General features: G+C 53.5%; 6 protein-coding genes across 6 annotated transcripts; 3 read left to right on the top strand and 3 right to left on the bottom strand.

The window, feature by feature from the left end:
• Positions 1 to 29: 29 nt before the first annotated feature.
• Positions 30 to 345, bottom strand: BDY24DRAFT_417656 (uncharacterized protein; the record flags this gene model as incomplete). Its single annotated transcript, XM_076643751.1, has 2 exons — positions 30 to 233; positions 316 to 345. 2 exons carry the CDS (start codon positions 343 to 345, stop codon positions 30 to 32), a joined length of 234 nt encoding a protein of 77 aa, XP_076493969.1.
• A 112-nt stretch (positions 346 to 457) lies between these two features.
• On the top strand, positions 458 to 2325 carry BDY24DRAFT_417655 (uncharacterized protein; the record flags this gene model as incomplete). The annotated part of the gene is made up of 6 exons (XM_076643750.1): positions 458 to 485; positions 1113 to 1189; positions 1282 to 1555; positions 1655 to 1918; positions 2083 to 2179; positions 2304 to 2325. The coding sequence occupies 6 exons, from the start codon at positions 458 to 460 to the stop codon at positions 2323 to 2325; spliced, it is 762 nt and encodes a 253-aa protein (XP_076493968.1).
• A 550-nt stretch (positions 2326 to 2875) lies between these two features.
• On the bottom strand, positions 2876 to 6916 carry BDY24DRAFT_168274 (uncharacterized protein). Its single transcript, XM_076636228.1, has 21 exons — positions 6790 to 6916; positions 6627 to 6725; positions 6135 to 6550; positions 6018 to 6065; positions 5930 to 5944; positions 5751 to 5850; positions 5653 to 5661; positions 5385 to 5572; positions 5106 to 5284; positions 4944 to 5015; positions 4775 to 4861; positions 4629 to 4685; positions 4359 to 4546; positions 3976 to 4273; positions 3785 to 3866; positions 3685 to 3698; positions 3568 to 3617; positions 3411 to 3498; positions 3211 to 3337; positions 3065 to 3122; positions 2876 to 2958 (listed from the first exon to the last, which is right to left on the bottom strand). The coding sequence occupies exons 2-21, from the start codon at positions 6630 to 6632 to the stop codon at positions 2929 to 2931; spliced, it is 2112 nt and encodes a 703-aa protein (XP_076493967.1). The 5' UTR covers positions 6633 to 6725; positions 6790 to 6916; the 3' UTR covers positions 2876 to 2928.
• Positions 6917 to 9395: 2479 nt separating this feature from the next.
• Positions 9396 to 11680, bottom strand: BDY24DRAFT_168237 (uncharacterized protein). Its single transcript, XM_076636227.1, has 10 exons — positions 11516 to 11680; positions 11080 to 11412; positions 10782 to 10955; positions 10679 to 10718; positions 10478 to 10605; positions 10244 to 10400; positions 10097 to 10171; positions 9894 to 10025; positions 9812 to 9820; positions 9396 to 9732 (listed from the first exon to the last, which is right to left on the bottom strand). Exons 1-10 carry the CDS (start codon positions 11587 to 11589, stop codon positions 9523 to 9525), a joined length of 1332 nt encoding a protein of 443 aa, XP_076493966.1. The 5' UTR covers positions 11590 to 11680; the 3' UTR covers positions 9396 to 9522.
• A 409-nt stretch (positions 11681 to 12089) lies between these two features.
• Positions 12090 to 13545, top strand: BDY24DRAFT_168229 (uncharacterized protein). The gene is made up of 5 exons (XM_076636226.1): positions 12090 to 12279; positions 12386 to 12749; positions 12843 to 12906; positions 13009 to 13160; positions 13240 to 13545. The coding sequence occupies exons 2-5, from the start codon at positions 12455 to 12457 to the stop codon at positions 13407 to 13409; spliced, it is 681 nt and encodes a 226-aa protein (XP_076493965.1). The 5' UTR covers positions 12090 to 12279; positions 12386 to 12454; the 3' UTR covers positions 13410 to 13545.
• A 556-nt stretch (positions 13546 to 14101) lies between these two features.
• BDY24DRAFT_398505 (uncharacterized protein) lies at positions 14102 to 16936 on the top strand. The gene is made up of 4 exons (XM_076641699.1): positions 14102 to 14340; positions 14820 to 15932; positions 16012 to 16325; positions 16404 to 16936. Exons 1-4 carry the CDS (start codon positions 14202 to 14204, stop codon positions 16629 to 16631), a joined length of 1794 nt encoding a protein of 597 aa, XP_076493964.1. The 5' UTR covers positions 14102 to 14201; the 3' UTR covers positions 16632 to 16936.
• The last annotated feature ends 4 nt before the right edge of the window (positions 16937 to 16940 follow it).

Here is a 16940-nt window from a genome sequence, read left to right as displayed (position 1 = left end):
CTGGAGAAAGAGGTGGGTGAGGAGGTCCGTCAAAAGAGTTGACCCGTGATCAACTCTGTGACTTCCATCGCTGAGATGTTGAGGCAGTAAGGTGGGGAGGGACCGAGGAGGAAAGGTAGGTTGGCGAGGTGTAGGGACATTGATGGTGTGAAGATGATGTAGAGGAGGAGGAGGGTGATGAAGAGGGGGAGGAGGAAGAAGACGACTCCCGCGAGGGCTGATATTTCCGATTGCTGAGCAGGAGGAACGAAGACGACGAGGAAGGTCAGTGGGAGGAAACGATGGAATGAATGTTCTTGAATGAAGCGGACTCACGCTGAAGAGGCTGTCCTGAGTCTGAGTCATGAGGGAAAAGGAGGGGAGAAAGGGTGCGTCGTTGTTGGAGGAAAGGGAGAGGAGGAGTTCCTGATCGATGGCCTGAGGTGTCGGATTACCTTGGATGAAGAGACATCCGACCATGAAAAACAAGCCTGCGCTGGTAGAAGGTTCGTAGGAAGCCCAAAGAGCCTTAGTGTTCCGTCGATTCGTGTTGCGGAAATCACGCGTCGCTTTCTCGTTCTCATGGTGAGAAGACCCGATGGTCTCTTCACCTCATTCACGATAATGAAGTAAATGAATAACAGAGATTCGATGAGGTGATAGTTTGAAAGGGAAGGGATACAATATGAACTGGTCGGAACGGAAAGGCTCGGGACGAGGGACGCGTCGGATGCTGTCGACTTCCCCTCGAGGTCGATTGTTGTCTCTGCATACTGCTCGCAAAGGTTGCATTGAAGATATATATAGTCGTAGATATCTGTTAATACTGAGCCTTGATCTGTGCCAAAGCCTTAAAAAGAAACAAAGCCAGGAGGGGGAATCAAAAGAACGGTGCGGGTCGGAAGTTGTTTCGATTCTCTTCCCGCTCTAAGTCCGTCCGTCCTCTGACCCACAGCTACCATGCTGAGTCAATTGTTCTACAAACGTTGGGCTCGTCCGCTCCTCTCCGAGAAGACCGCCCTTTCATTCGCGTTCCTCTCGTTCAATCCGTGCCGCGTTCCTTGCGTCGCGATGACTCTGGTCCTTCAAATTCCGGATGTACTGTCTTTCTTCTGCTTCCTTCCTTCCTTTAGGGGTTCTCTTCTTCCGAACAATGAACTGGGCCGACGAGCCTCTTCCTTTCGATGCCTCGCCCTTGCTTCACTTCCGAGTTCAGCAACCTTTTCTGTCCTCCTCCACCTCCCACTCTTCCCGTTATTCCCTCCTTCTCGCAGCTCGATGTCATTCTCATCTCATCTTCAGCTCCTCTTCCATCTGATCCTCGCCCTTCTGGCCCTGATCTTCTTCCACGAGGCGACAAACTCCATCAGTTGCGTCCGAAGCTCGGATCCGCTTCGACAACAAGTCCTCCTCCTCGCCGCAACGATCTACGGAGCTCTCTCCGTCTTGAGAGTGGAGGACCTCTTCGAGCCGAAGGAATGCACTTTCGAGGAGATGCTGGACGATACGGTCGTCGAAAGGGAATTGTTTTGGATGAACGCGGGAGTGCGGTTGAACGGTGCTCTGTATTGGGGAGGTGAGTACTTCATCAGCTCGCTCACTTCCATCATCAAGTGGACTTCAGCTGATTCAATCTTTGAAACTTCCTTCTGCACCGTCTCAATCTCGACTGCAGCGATTCTCTTTCCTCTCGTCGCCTCTCCCTCTCCCATCGTCAAGCGAACGCCTCTCCTCCTCTACCTCTCCTCTTCCATGGGCCTCCTCTTCCTCGCTTCCCTCCTTCACCACCTCCTCACCTCTAGGCCAATCTTTCAAACGCGCGAACAGGATCTCGAGGACGATATTGGATCTCAGAAGGAGTCATCGTCTTTGCTTTCCGACGTGGACTTCGAGATAAGTGGGCTCGACGAAGACCTCTCCGACGAGAACGCGCTGGGTCGTATCGCAGCTCAAGCAACCAGGGTTCTATTTGTTGAGTGTTCTTCTCTCTCATGATCTGAAGGTTCAGATTAGGTGGGTTCCCTCATCGTCGTCGTCGCCGAGTCGTCTCTTTCGACGCTGACTTGCCAATTCGTCTCTACATATCTTTTCCTCCTCCTCTAGAAACCCCTTCGACAAATCAGCTCTTCATCTTACGTCTACCATCTCTGTACATCTGTCTCAACGTTCGTCCAGCTCCTCCTTCTTCTACCCTCGTCGCGTTCGCCATTTCGCGGGCCCCAAAAGCATCGCTCGCCCTCGACTCACTTCTGACTCCATCACACTTGCTACCCTGCCTGTAAACAGATACCCTCGCCCAACCAGTCCACATTCTCTTCGTCCAGTGCCCTCTCCTTTCCCTCGTAAGCCAGATCAGTAGCAAAGCCCGCTGACGTTCGACGCGTCCATGAGCTGGGTTTGTTTTCTTTTGGGAGGTTGCCTCGTTTCTCTCGTTTGGCTCTTTTCGTATCTCCCAGTCTTTTCGTTTCTTGCGTCGACATAAACTCTAGTAGTATACCTAGCTTCGTCTTTGGGTCTAGTTACATACTCATGCTTCCTTTCACGGTCAAGAGATATCCTCAGCGAAAAGCGAAACATAAAACAAAGAAGAGGGAGGAAGGTCTGACCGTCGCAGCTCGAAATCCCGACCAGTCGGAACCAGCTTTATATTCAGAGAATTTAGATACTCAAGCTAATAAGAAGTGGTTGAATCGAGTGCGAGTAGGGGAGAAAAATGCAAAGAAGCGAAAGGCGAGAGCGACAGCAACAGCGAGACAAACGAGAGAAGACGAGACGAAGTTGAAACGTAAGAGGTGGATGGATAGGATGCGAAGAGTGTCTAGAGGAGAATACAGTGCAATGTAAAAAAGTGAGAGAAGCTGCTCGGGCAAAGAAAAGGGAAGAAGAGGTCAGGGACGAAGACGACGCACGCTCGGGGAAGAACGAACGTACTGCTAGTGTGGAAGAGACTCAGTAGAGGAGCATCTTGCCTCCCATCGACTGGGAAGAAAAGGGAAAATAAAAAGGAGTCAGTTTCAATCGAAGAGGTAGCCGAGGACAATAAAGAGGAAAGAGGAAAGGAAGCAGCGGCGGGTTTCAGACTCACCATCGCGTCTCGATCGTGAGCCATTGCTCTTCGATACTCAAGAAGGAGTCGGAACATGCTGAAGAAGAGAGAAGGCACAAAGAGAAGAGGTCAGTCCTTCGTCGAGGCAAAGAGGAAACGAAGGGAAGTCGACGTGTCGAACTCACTACGCCTGCATGTCCTCCCACCTCCAGTGCTTCTCGACAAAGTCCCGACCAGCCTCGCTGATGATCCTTCCTAAATCATCATTCCCTTGCGATACTCCTGGAGCTCCGAGGAAGAACGTCGCTGAGTCTGAGGAAGAAGAAGAGACGAGGTCAGCCGTCGAATGAGACTCGAGACGAAGAACAAGAGGAGCGCGGCTCACGATAGAGATCCGAGAGGTCGAGATTCACTGGGATGTAGTGCAACCAAGGAGTAAGCCACTCGGAGTTCCACTCGGGGTAGATGGTGATCTGAGGCGGAGGGAGAAGGGGAAAGGTCAGCTCAAGTCGACGCGACGAGAGGAGAGGAGGAAAGCGCACCTTGAAGATGACTGTTCCGAGGTCAAGGAGAGGACGAAATTGGGAGGACCCTGACGTGAGAGAGGAAGTAGTGAGCGATTTTCTCGTGATGGAGAAGAGGGGAAGCTAGGAGCTCACATCCGTTTCCATCGCTGAGAGGAAGAGAAAGGACGAAACGAAACGAGGTCAGCTCTTCGTGCCCTCCGACCCTTCCTACTCCTTCGATCCAAACACTCACATGTCAAAAGCATAACGATACAGGAGAGCTTCCTCGGGTCTGACTGCAGGCGCAAGCTTGATCTCGTCCCTCATCTCTTCGCCTGAAGAAAAAGAAGAAGAGTTAAAACGCGGTTCAGTTTCGACGCTCGTTCTTCTCGCCCTCTTCTCCTTCCCCTCTTCTATAAATCTCTCGCCGAAGTTGAAACTCACAAGTCCCATCCCTCTCCTCACACTGCACAACCTCCGTAATCCCCACGTCGAAAAGATGCTCGTTCAACCCCTTCGCCTCGAGTCTCCTCATCGAGACCTCCCTGAACTCCAACTTCGTCGAGGGGGCTCGACCAGTTCGAACCTCGGAACCCATCTCGACGAGAACATCCGTTTGAGCATCAGGGTGTCGAGGAGGTTGGTTGGTCAAAGCGTTGAGTCGGACCCGATGACTCTCTCGCCAGTCGGCGTCGTTCTTCTCCTCATAGTGAGCTCCGGTGGTGGTGCCTCGCCAGAAGATCTGTAGTAGCGCAGGGAAGAAAAAAAAAAAGTCAGCGATAGTGAACGAGAGGTGACGGAAAGGAATCATAGCGTTCGTAACCAACCTTTTTGATCGTCTTCTCCTCCCACGACGTGACTCCCTTCGTCTCGTTTTGGAATCCGACCGTCGGAGCCATGAGGAGGATCTGAGGAGACTGAGCGATCTTGGATAGGACAAACTGAGGGTGGAGTTTGGGAGTTCGTACGGAGTTTCGAGCGTAGGAGCCGTGGAGAGGGATGATGGAGGGGTTGTCTGCGGCGAGAGGAAGAGAGGAGATCAAGACCAGCGACGCGTCTCGAGAAGGGGAAGTAGGGAAGGAGAGAGAGGGACGAACGACAGAAGTTGAAGGACTTGAGAGCGTCTTTGATGAACGAGATGGGTGAAATGATGGCTGGAGGGTCGAGAAGGAAGAGGGAAGGAAGGCTCGAGACGATAAGCCGCCTGTTTGAGCGAGGAAACGAAGGGAAGAAGCGGACTCACGTTCTTCGCTGAAGTCGTATGGGTCTGTGAAGACGGTGCTCTCCTTGAAAGGTTTCCTATCCGAGAGGGACCTCCACGAGCAGGCCTCTGCGAAAAAACAAAGCAAGGACGCAAAAACGAGTCAGCTCGACGAAACTCGAGGAAAGATCGAACGTCTCAGACTACTCACTGAGCAACCCATCAGCCTTCGCACCCTTCCTCGACGTATCCTCCAGTACCTTTAGCTGCTCTTCTTGGATATCTGAGAGAAACGGGAGCGCAGAAGAAGCAACGCGGTCAGCCTTTCGTCTTCGAAGGAGAATCGTGTCGAGAGACAGGGAGATCGACTCACAACCACCTCGTTCCGCCAACCCCATCATCCTACTCCTGAACTCCTCTCCCATGATCCTCGCTCCAAGCTCGTGACCTGAAACACTGAGCTTCACAAGTCCTTCGTCTCCGTCGACGTCCAGTCCGAGCGATCTAAGTCCTTCTCCGAAGTCATCAGGGAGGTACTGTCGGAAGCCGTCGCTGATGGAAGCAAGGAAGGGAGGGAGAAGAATACGAGTCAGCTCGTTTCCCCACCTGAACAGGCGAAAAGAGAAGAAGAGAAAAGGCCGACGCGATTCACATGAGGTTTGCCATCTCCAACGCTCCGTTCGTCTGCCTTCGTTCTCCCGTGATGCTGACGGGCGAGTTGCGTCTGACCTGAAGTTCGTAGGCGAAGGGTTCCTTGGTGAGGAGTTCCTTGAGACGAGAGGCGAGGAGGACGGGGTCGAGAGCGAGGAAGGGAGTGATGGAGGTGTGGATTTGGTCGTACTGTGAGGGAACGAAGAGAAGCGAAGGTGGGTGAGCTCGTGGGAGCCTGCAAGTAACCATCGGGTAGACGAGAAACCTACGTCGTCAACCTGGGAGAGAGGAAGAGAGAGAGGGGAGAAAAGATGATCAGTATCGACTCTGCGAAGGGAGAGAGCGAAGAGGGAGAGAGGAGACGAACGATTCGAACGTCGTTCAACCGAGTGAAGTTCCACCAGGAATCGAACCCTTTGGGAGGTGCTCTCCCGTATCTCGACTGGTAGGTATCCACAGCTTGATCACTGAGAGAGAACAAAGGAAGAGGAGTGAAGGTCAGAAAGACGAGCGAGGGCAACGTCGCCAAACAACAACCCAACTCACAAGAACCTGCTTTGTCTGTGGAACGGAAGAAGGAACGAAACAGTCAGAACGGTGTAGAAGAGGAACTGGGAGAGAGAACAGTCGTTACCTGGAAAGCTGGTTCTCCCACTTCTTGTTCGCATCAGCCATCAAGGTCCTTTTGAAAGGGAGGAGAAGAAGATGAGCTCGACGTTCGGTTCCTCCCTTCTCCTCCTTCGAAGCGTACCTTATCGGATGACCCCCTTCTTCCCAATCTTTCTTCTCGACCGTAACCGATCCGTCTTGGCCTTCCTCCCTCAACCACGAAGCCTGGAACTGCTGCTGGGTTTGTCCTCGACGGTGAGCGAAGTCGGGGAGGTTGAGGTGAAACGAGTGAGGAGAGAACGTCGATCGGTCGTCTTTGTCGTTGTCGCTGCTGCGGTCGCTGTTATCGAGAAGGGCTGAGATGTAGAAGATGGTAAAGAGGAGGACGACGAGGCTGAGAATTCGTCGAGGTCGAGGGAGGTGGTGGAGGAGGAGAGTCCGTTGGGACGAGGAGGAGGAGGAGCTCGAGAGAGGAGGAGGAGGGAAGAAGGATTTCACTCGTCGTCGAGGGAAGAAGGGGACTCGAGGGAGTTTGGTGAGCAGGAGTTTGGGAGAGACCTGAGAAGGGAACCAGAGCGAGAAGAGGGAGGAGGTCAGCTCGACGGGTCGCTGAAGGGGAGGAAGGCGAGCTCACCGGCATGGCTGAAAGAAGAGAAGATTGCTCTACGAGAACGAGACGAGAAGACGAAGAGCTTGAGCTTGCAGAACTAGGTGGTGGTTGGAAGCTAACGAACTGAAAGGGAGGGAAAAGAAGGGAGGAAGCTTCATAAGGAGAGAGGGGAAAGGAGGAGGAGTACTCAGGGCAACCGCCGTTCCTGGAAACCTCGATCTCTCCCTCTTTTTCAGCGTTCACAAGGGAAGGGAGGAGGAGGAGGCCTGAGTGAAGGGAGGGTGGCGGAGCGTGATTGGAGAGTGAGAGCTCGTTGTGGTTGGGAGCAGAAAAGAGGAAGGGAGGAGAGGTCGAAGCTCACCTTTTCGACGAAGGAGGGAGAGGGAGGGAGGAGCGCCTCGAACGACCCCCGTGAAGATTTTTCTTGCGTCTTCTCTGCCCAATTGATGCATTCAGCTAGCCTTGGACGTCTGGACCTCCTCCGCGTCAACTTCCCAGGTTCAGGAAAACCAAACTGTCCGTGATCGCATGGCGACGCGTCGGTTCCTCCTTTTGTTTTTTCTCCCTTCCTTCCATCTCTCCTCGCTCCGAAGCCAATTCGTCATCTAAAGTTATATCTACAGAGCAATGATCAACCATCCCGAAATCTCCTCAACCTCCCCAACCCTCCTCTCCTCTCATCACCCTCCCAACCCATCTCGCCCACTCCTCCGCGATTCCAGTAGGGCACACTGCACAGGATCCAAACCCAGACTCAGCTTCAGCTCTCAAAGGTAGTATCCAAACACTCACTATGCAAACAATCCCAATCAGGCCTCAATCTCGCGTCCGCTCGCAACGTCCCTTGTCTTTCAACGTCCAACAACAACGGCACCGAAGACGAAGAGGTTGTTGAAGTCGGATGAACAAGGAACCCCATGTTCTCTCGAAATATAGTGTTGATCAAGGGGACTCGATCCCATCCGTAGAGATCGTGGTTTGCCGCTGAGGAGAAGAAAAGAGCGGTCAGCTCGACGCGTCGTTCGAACGAGTTGTTCGATCTTCGAGCACTCACAAGAAACATCCTCGAAGGGGGCGGTGAAGTTGCTGCATTGAACCTGACCAGGGTACGAGGTTCGAACGACGACTTGGATGTTGGGGAGGGTGGAGAGGGAGAGGAAGGAGCGACGTATCTGAAGAAACGAAGGGGAGATGGAGGTGAGTTCGGAAAAAGAGCTGGTTGGGGAGCAAAGGAAAGGGACTGACGACTGAAGTTATCACGCCTAAGAGCTGGTCCATAGGAGCGAAAGCGCTAGTGAAAGGGGTGGATCCCCAGTGAGGGCTGGGAGAAAAGCAAAAGAACAGAAAGGAGATCAGGACGAGGGAGCGAAGCGATGAGAAAGAGAGAAAAAGAGATGATGACGGACCCTGTGTTAAGGATGACGATAGTATTGGAAGGATAAGAAGTAGAGGTATAATTCTTGATGATTGAGACCCCTGTGGAAGTGAGTTGGTCGAAGTCAGAGCTTGTTTTCACAGAGAAAAGCAGACGCGTCGAAGGACGGCTTCGAACTCACAGTCGACGAAGAAAAGGAGATCTTCGCTCCAATTAAACTCGACCTACGAGTAACAAATGTAGACTCAGCTCCTGAAGCTCGAAGTGCACGAGGGAAGAAAACAAGCGCTCCAAACTCACACCGTTTTCGCGACACGCGTCGTTCATCGCCCCCCTCCCGCTCGCCAGATAATCCGACCTAACTACTCTCAACAGAGGACCTTCGAGCCTCTCCCTTCCAACTTCAGCTTCCTCCAACAGAGTGTCGACGACGGGATGAGAAGGGTTGAGCTTGACGACGGCGTGGGAGGTGTGACCTTTGACGTTGTCGAGAACGGAGTAAAAGAAGAGAGGCTCGTCCGTCGAGTAGCGGGTCTGGAAGTCGAAAGCGACTCCTTGGAGAAGGCTCATCGTTCCATCGAAGTGCATCCCAGTAATCGAGTCTGTGGTTCGAGAACGAGAGCGTGTCGAGCTCAGCCAAAGAGAATGAGAGAGAGAAAGATGAATCGACTCGACCCACCTCCGACAAAGAAGATCCCCTCCGCTCGACGCAGAAGATCTACCAGGAACCTCCTTCCATCCCAACCCGTCTTGCTTCCATCTTCACCTACCCATTCCCAGCTCGCTACTCGAAAGAGTCTCTCGAGACCTCCACCGCAGGTGCCTTCGCTGAACGAGTTTCCAGGGTAGAGCTCGGAAAGGGAGGAGAGAGAGGTGATGGGTTCGGGGAGAGCTTGCCACCGTCCTGCCTGATAGTTCTCGATAGCTGAGATGTTGGGAGTCGATGAGGAAGAAGATGGAGATGGTTCGAAGAGAGAAGGGAAGTCGATGAGGCGGAGGGGATCCGAGTGAAAGAAGAAGAGGAGCGCGAATAGAAAGGAGACGAGAAACCAAAGGACTCCGATTAATCGAGGCTGCAAGGACCAGAGAGCAGAAGAGATAGGTCAGCTGTACAACAAAAGGAAGAGTAGAAAGAGTATCGGGCTGCTGAGACTCGCCTTGAACATCATGAAAAGGAGTGGGGAGGGAGGGAGAGTCGACGTTGGGGATGAGCTCTCGAAGTCAAGTTGATTCGAATCGACTCGGTCTCGGTTCGGATCCCTCTCGCCAAGATTCGAGGTCGGAAGGATCGAAAGGAGACTACGCGGAAATTCTGTCGGAACATCTGAACAGATCTCCGCCCCTGAGTGTCGTCGCCCTCCACCCGACGGGTCCGAAGAGGCGACGCGACTTTTCTTCTCCGGCTGCTGAGAATTAGGTATCGATGAAACCTTTCGCGTCAACAGATAACAAAACCGATAAATACGGTGCGAGATAAATAGTCTAGGTGAAGCAAAACCAGACCGAACAGTCCGACCGACGGACATCTAAACCACGACGCGTCTCCTACTTCGACAACAACCGCATCGCCTCCTCCAAATCCGAGTCCTCCGCAGATGACCGACGTCGAGCGGTCGTTGGGTTTCCGTACTGTTGCCTTGGCTGAGAGTACGAATCGGTGAGGTCCTGTTGAGTGAAGCGGGAGGAGGGAAGTTGGGAGGCTGCTGGCGGCGGAAGAACTTTGGAGAGGGAGGTCCTTTGGAGGAAGTAGAGAAGCTGTGACAACGAAGGGGAAAGAGAAGAAAGGTTAGGGAGGAAGGAGAGAAAACACGTCGCAGCAAAGGGGTGAACATACCATCTCGCCCTAGGAAAGAAAAGAAACAAGAGAGGTCGCGTCAGTTCGAGTCGAGCGCCTCCAAGACGATTAGACGACTCACCCAGATCCAAGTCGCAGCTCCGGGATGGAAGTGGAGCCCGTCAGCCATCTCGTGACTTAAAGGGGAAACGATCCTTCCCCAATCGAAGAGCTCGACGCCGGTTTCGAGAGCGACAGAGTGCATGATCTGAGCCTGAGGGGAGCGAGAAAGGAATAGCGCGTCAACGTAGGGACATTGATGAAGAGAGAGAGGAGCCTCCGAACCTGCTGAAACTTCCTGATCGGGGAGAAGACGTGGTGGGCAGGTTTGGCTCCTAAATGGGGGGTTTGAAGGATGATCTGGACGAAGGAGAGCGCTGGATCAGCCCAAGAATTGAACGAGTGAGAGACGAAATGAGACAGTCTGCCTACTTTGGTGGTAGGGAAAGTCGTCCTGAGCACTCCCAGAACCTCGAAGATCCTCCCACGAAGGAAAGCGATCTCGCCGTCGTCCAGAGGTCGTCCGGCGTATCTGTGGTCTCCGCAAGATCGAGCGAGATTGGAGAGAAGTGCGAGATCCCACGAGAGACTGGAAGAGAAGGAAGTAGGTAAAGTGAGCCAGATGAGCGAAGAAGGAAAGAGGCAAGAGGAAGAGACTAGATTGACGTTTCGAAGATGATGAGGTCGGGGACGCGCCCGTTCAGTCCCTGAGGATCGACGAGGGACGGAAGAAAGACGTCGGCGAGCTTGTCTTCGAATCTCTGGGGAAGACTTTGGTTGTAGAAGAATCCATCCTGAGAGAGGAAAAGGAAGAAGAGTTCAGGAACGCGTCGAAAAAAAAGGGACGCGTCGGAAGATGGCACGAACCACCGGTGACTCGACCATTCCCTGGTGAAAGAGGTTGATCCTACGCAAAGACGAAGAAGATCAGCATCTCGTACGAGAAAGGAGAGATACAGGGGTTACTCACATCTTCAGATCGATAACTGGAACGTCGACGACTCCCTGGTGATGTGATCCGCCCCACTGAGAGCCCAGCTCGTCGCGATAAGGATACACCTTCCTCCGAACATCTCCACGAGAAATATGCTGGGTGAAGAAGCCGACGTTGTCACGCATGAGGGAATCTCCAATTCCGATGATGCTGGCAAGGGGCGAAAGACGAACTTTGAGTGTTCAGCCCAAAGCGGTCGGAGAACGAGAGCGAGAGTTCGCGAGCCTCAAGTTTTTATTCTCGCAGTCTGAGATGGAAAGAGGAGAGAGCGTACGTTTTGTTGACTCCCCAATCACTCCAACCTTCAGGGATGATCCCCTTCTCGTGAGCGATCTTGAGCTCCTCGAGCAACGACGTCTCCTCCTCCTCAGCTCCGAGGTCGGTTTCCTCCAATCCGTCTGGGTCGTTGCTCTCCAAACGACGAGTAGTGGTAGAAGGGAAGCTCTTCCATCTGACTTGATCGTACAGTCCGTAGGGTTTGTTGACGTCTCTTTCGAGAGGGAGGACAGGTCGATTGATGAGGATTCCAGGAAGGCTGAAGGGATTCGGAAGGTCGGATTCGAAGGGTAAAGGCGGGTCGAGTGGTAAAAATGTGGATGTAGGAGCACTGCGAGATGAGAGAAGGAAGGTATGCTCGTCAGTTCGAAGCTCCAGAAAAGCCTCAGAAGCAAAGGAAACGTCGAGGGAAGGTCATGATCGATCGAACTCACGAGATCTGGCCTGCCATGAAACCGACCGCAACGGCTGCTCCTATGGCGAGAGTTCCTTTGAGCATGGGCCTCATGGTAAGATGGAGAGAACGGGTATAACCGGATGCAAGGGAGGGGAGGCGAGAAGAGGCGTCGAAGGATGAGATCGATTCCCAAGAGTTGGTTGGGAGAGAAGGGAAGGCAAGTGGCTTTTTTTTGGTTCAGCCTTCCGATCTTCCCAACATCCATCATCTCATCTACATAATCGGTTCATCCTGCCTCTCCCAACATCTCACGTCTCCCTCTCAACATGAACCGCTCCTCGATCAGCTCTAATCTCGGACCTTGCTTGGCCAACCTCCCCTAACAAAGACAAGGTCGTTCCTGAGAGGATCGAGGTGGCTTCCTCCCTCCCTCCTTTCCTTCGCTTTCTTCCCACCAAACCACCAGCTTCTACGACACACCCATGTCCCTCCTATCCAACCTTCGAACCACCTGTCACCTCGTCCTCTCGGTCGTCGCCCTCTATCTCGCCTACGCAACGACCAAACCTCTCGACCCGAGTCTGAGGGTCGTGAGCTCGGAGGAACGAAGCCTTCGAGGCGGAATCTACGTCCTTGCCAGCACCACTCTAGCAGCACTTTTCGCTCTCAGGGCCGAGGATATCTTTCAGTCGGAGGAGGAGGTGTTACCCGGGCAGGGGCGAAGGGAGGACGAAGCGTTGAGGAGAGGGAAGGAATGGTTGGAAGGAGCCGTCGAGCTCAACGGTTTCATGTACTGGGCAGGTGAGTCGGCTGTCTCTGCTATCTGCTCCTCCCTGAGACTCCTGAAAGTTGATCGTATCCTCCCTGACTTCTTATCCTTCTTCCTGTGGTCGATTTCACGCTCCAGCGGTGCTCTTCCTCACCTCTACCTTGAGCCCTAGATGAAGCGCCTCTTCTCCTCCTTCTCGCCTTCCTCATGACCCTGTTCTTCCTCGGATCCTTCCTTCTTCATATCGTCCTCACAGCCATGGATCAGGGCACCAAGGGATCTACCGTCGACCGATTCGACGGGCATAGGAAAGGAGAGAAGTCGTCCTCAAGGCTGCTCGACTTGGAGACGAGCGGATCCGCCGTCGTCCCTCCCGTTGCCGTCGTCGTCGAGGTGGAATCCAAAGAAACCTTCGCCGATGTCGCTTCCCTCAGCTTTCTTGTAGGATGCAGCTTCTTATGCTTGGTCACCTCGCTTGCGTTGACGTTCCTCTACAAAACGGGTGAGCCTGAGCCTTTCCTTCCTCCGCCTCTCTCAGAACTTCAACCGAATCATTTGCTGACCTGCATCTCTCGATCCTACTCTTCTCCTAAAGACTCGCTCGCTAGCCTCTTCATTCTACCATCGGCTCTTACGATTCCTTGCATGTTCTTCCCTAGGTTCGTCCCTTCTCTTCCCCTCTCCGCTGTCGACGCGTCCCACATCGGCTCCCTCGCTGACTCTTTCGCCCCCTTCTCGTTTTACTTCTCGTCTTCACACAGACATCATCATCGCACCCCCCTCATAACCGTCACCTGCATCAACCTCATTCTTCAATCTTTCGCACGAGCATCCTACTCTCTCCTCTACGTCTCCAACGTTCGACCCGTCTGTGCCATCTTCCTCCTCCACAACCCAGCTCTCGGAATCACTCGTACGTCCTTTCTCCTCTGGAAGACTCCATCTTGCTCGAATCTAACTCCTCTCCCTCCTGCCTTCTTCGAGCTCGCCAGCTCGTCTCCCAATGGAGTGCAAACTCTCACGAATGCTCTACTTCGTCTCCCTCCTCGCCCTCTTAGGTCTCATCGCTAGGTTGGGAGTCCTCTACTCCACTCCGACGAAGGGGAAGATGCCCGTTTCCTTGGAAAAGGAAGGTGCGGGAGCTAGGGACGTCGTCAAGTAGTCGGGCACGACGCGTCGACTGTTTGGTTTTGAGCTCGTTCGTTCGCTGTAGCAGTTTCCTATCCTTGATTTCATCAACGCACGCGCATTGTTTCATTATATTAGCAATCTCTTCACTCTTCTCTTATCAACGATCCTTCTCTTACTTTGCCCAAGAGTTTGGTTGGGGCTCGACGCCGTGCGGCGCGTCGTTCATCCGTCGTTGTATCTCTACCGCTTCAGCAGTAGCCTTACTCCCATCTCTCTGCGGCTGATATGGTGAAAAAATGTATCTTTTTCAAGCTCTAGATTTGAAACGAGGACCAGAACGAGGAATGGAAGAACGGAAGACGCCTTTTTGTATCTTGCTCCTCGTAGCTATCTCTGTACTCTTCGTCCTATACTCCTATCCTCTGTACATCTCCTACCCTCTCACTCAATGTCATCTACGCTCGAGCAGTTTTTTGGGAGTCGAGGAGCCCGACGCGTAATCTTCGTTTGGGTCTTGCTCCTCGCGTCGGATCTTGGCAAAGTCGTAGAAAAATGAAGGCAAGCACCTGCTCTTCGTCCGTCCAGCGAAGGTAAAATTTCACCGCCCCAGACCTTCCTTCGGTAGCTTCGGAGCTTTTTTTTCACTAGCCGACCGAACTCAGCCTTCCTCCTTCGAAAACACCTCGTGCTTTCGAGTCGACCGACCCTCGTTTTCCTTCCCAACGGCCAGCACCCATCTAGATCTCGACGTCCCCCAACCCCCCTTTTCTTCCTCTGTACTGCACCAGACCTTCCGCTACGAGCCCAAGAACCGGCTAGGGAGATGTCGCCAACTTCTTACACGTCCTCCGACCTCCCAACCTCCTACGCTCCTCCTTCTTCCTCCCAAGCGCCAACGGAGCCCTACTTTTCAAAAGCCAAGAAGAGACCTCAGAGACCTAGCGTCTCTAATGGATCAAGTGGTGAGTCTAGTGGCTCGAGCGATACCGGAGGAGGGAGAGAGAGAGGGAGGGAAGAAGGAGAGAAGGGGAGCGAGCTGGCGAGAGGAGGGACGAGAGCTTGATCCTTCTAGCTCAGGGCTGAGAGAGTTTCAGCCCCTCGAGAGCACACGTCCAGAGACGAAGGAATGGGCTTGTCTGGAGAAGCGCTCCATGACTTTCTGTGGGAGCCGTTGCAGGGGAGAGATGGGAAGAGCTCGCATGTCGGAGCAGACTTCAAAGGGAGCGGAACGAGAGCTCTTTCTGCCACAAGGAGCTCCAAAAAGAGCTCGAATGGCTTCCACTGTTGTACTCGAAGAGCTTTGACGAGCACTTTGGCTTTAAGCGTCGTGAAAAGAGCACTCGGATCGAACCCAAAGATGGACGTGAAAACAAAACCATCCGAGCTGACCTTTCCTTCCCTTCTCTTCTTCTCTTCTTCTCTGCTTGCTCCCTCTTCTCAGGCATCATTCCAACCCTCTTCAGCACCACGAACGCTCCCTTCACTCCCTCCTCGACAGGCCCCTCCTTATCCTCCATTCGCTCTCCATCGCCTCACTACCATCGTCCGATAACAACCCATCCTTACTCCCCAACCACCTCCCTCTTCGAACGCGTGACGGCTTTCCTCTCGCCCTCCTCCTCCAGCACAACCCCTTTAACACGCTCCAGAACCCTCTCAGCACCCCTCCGATCCGAATCACCCGACTCGCCAGAGTACCGAAGCTCTCGTCCAAGGAAACGTCGGAAACGAGATCGATGGATCCACACGTTGGTTCAGGGCTGGGGTTTCAACAAACGCTCAGCTTGGAGGAGTTTTTTCGTGTTTTTGGTGGTTCTGTTCTTGCTTTGGAGATGGGTTTGGGAGGTGCAGTTTGAGTTTTCGGTGTTTAGGAAGCAGTGGATTCGGAAGGAAGTGCTGGATCTTTCACATCCCCAAATCGACCTCGCCGCGACGTGTTTCGCTCCTTCCTCCCTCGCCGCTTCCTCAACACCTTCAAAATGGAACACCTCCCTCTCTACCCACACCCCTTCCCACATCAGCTTATCTTCTACCATCTCCCTCACCCACCAGCACGACTGCTTCGCCTACTCCTCCACCCTTCAACCATCTCCTCTCGTCCCGCTCGTCAAAACCTACTACCACACCTACTGGAGAGCCGACCTCCTCCCCTTCCAAGAACGTCAAGCCTGGACCGTCAAATCCTTCCTCGCTACCCAATCCAAAGATCACTCGGTCCTCATCATCTGGTCGAACGGAGATCTTGAAGCCCTGTCGCCGATCGTTCGAGATCTCCTTCTCACCTATCCTGGGAGGTTCGAGGTTCGGAGGGTCAACGTTGGGGAGTTGGCGAGAGGAACGGCTCTGGAGGGACGGTGGGAGCTGCTGCTGGGACCTGGAGGATTACCTGGAGGAGTTGGGAGGACGGACAAGCGAGCTTGGATCGACGGGGATCTAGTCAGGTTGTTGGTGCTTTGGAACTTTGGTGGGATCTGGACGGACATGGATATCATCTTCGTTAGAGATCTGCATGTGTTGATGGAGGATGAGTGGGTGACTCAGTGGGATTGCTACGGTTCGTCTGTCTCTTTCGCTCCCTCCTTCCTTTCCAGCCCGAGCTCACCTCTCCGTCCCTCCTTCTCCTCTTCCCTCAGACAAGCCCTACCAGTCCCTCAACGGAGCCCTCCTCCACTTCCACTCCCACTCTCCGTACCTTTGCACCTTCCTCACCCTCATCTCCCTCTCCCCACCACCCAAACCAGCCTCGACGACCTGGGGTTCTCGACTCTACCTCAAAGCCTTCCGTCGGTTGATCGATCAAGAGATCGTTCCCTTCCAGGTCCTCCCTTGGTGCTTCGCCGATCCGAGGAACTGCCGAACGGACAAGAGGGTACCAGATCCCTTCCTGGTGAATCCTGGGTGGTGGGGTGGGAGGAGATGGAAGGAAGGAGGAGAGGAGGAGCTCAGGGTGAGTTCGACTTGACTCGAGGCGCGTCTCTCGTTCCATTCTCGTGACTGACTCCTCTTTCTCGCAACCGTTTCACAGAGAACCCTCAACTGGAGAGAAGATCGAGGAGTCTTCACCCTACACCTTCACAATCAGTGGGCGAAGGACTTCCCCGTCGGAGGGTGGGTTCGGAAACTTCTCCTTGAGCCGATGGACGAATATCTCGACGGGCTGGCTCTCAAGGAACGGGAGGGAGAGGGATTGGTTCTTCGGTTCAAGGAAGAGGAGGGCGAGGACGAAGAAGCTCTTGTGGAGGCTCGAGGCTAGCTTTGTCTTGCTTTTCTGGAGGAGGAAACGGAAACGACGCGACGACTCTTTGCTTGCTTACGTATCTTCTCTCTTGCTTTTATCGGTGGCTGCAACACTTTATTATATAACTCTATAGATACCCAGCGTCTCAAAGGCTTCCTCCTACCTCTCTCGCTTCTCTCTCTTCGGAAGGAGAGAGATGTTAGTTTCCGAGCATACGCGTCGCGTTCGAAGGTCCCGAGGAGCAACAACCCACTGTGGATCTAGACGGACCACATCGTGTGAGCTTATTACCTGACTTCATCGTATCCGCTTGCAAAGAGAAGG

Source organism: Mrakia frigida (assembly GCF_051309035.1).
Source record: "Mrakia frigida strain ATCC 22029 unplaced genomic scaffold BDY24scaffold_30, whole genome shotgun sequence".
Taxonomy (NCBI): domain Eukaryota; kingdom Fungi; phylum Basidiomycota; class Tremellomycetes; order Cystofilobasidiales; family Mrakiaceae; genus Mrakia; species Mrakia frigida.
This window is presented reverse-complemented; position numbering and strand designations above follow the sequence as displayed.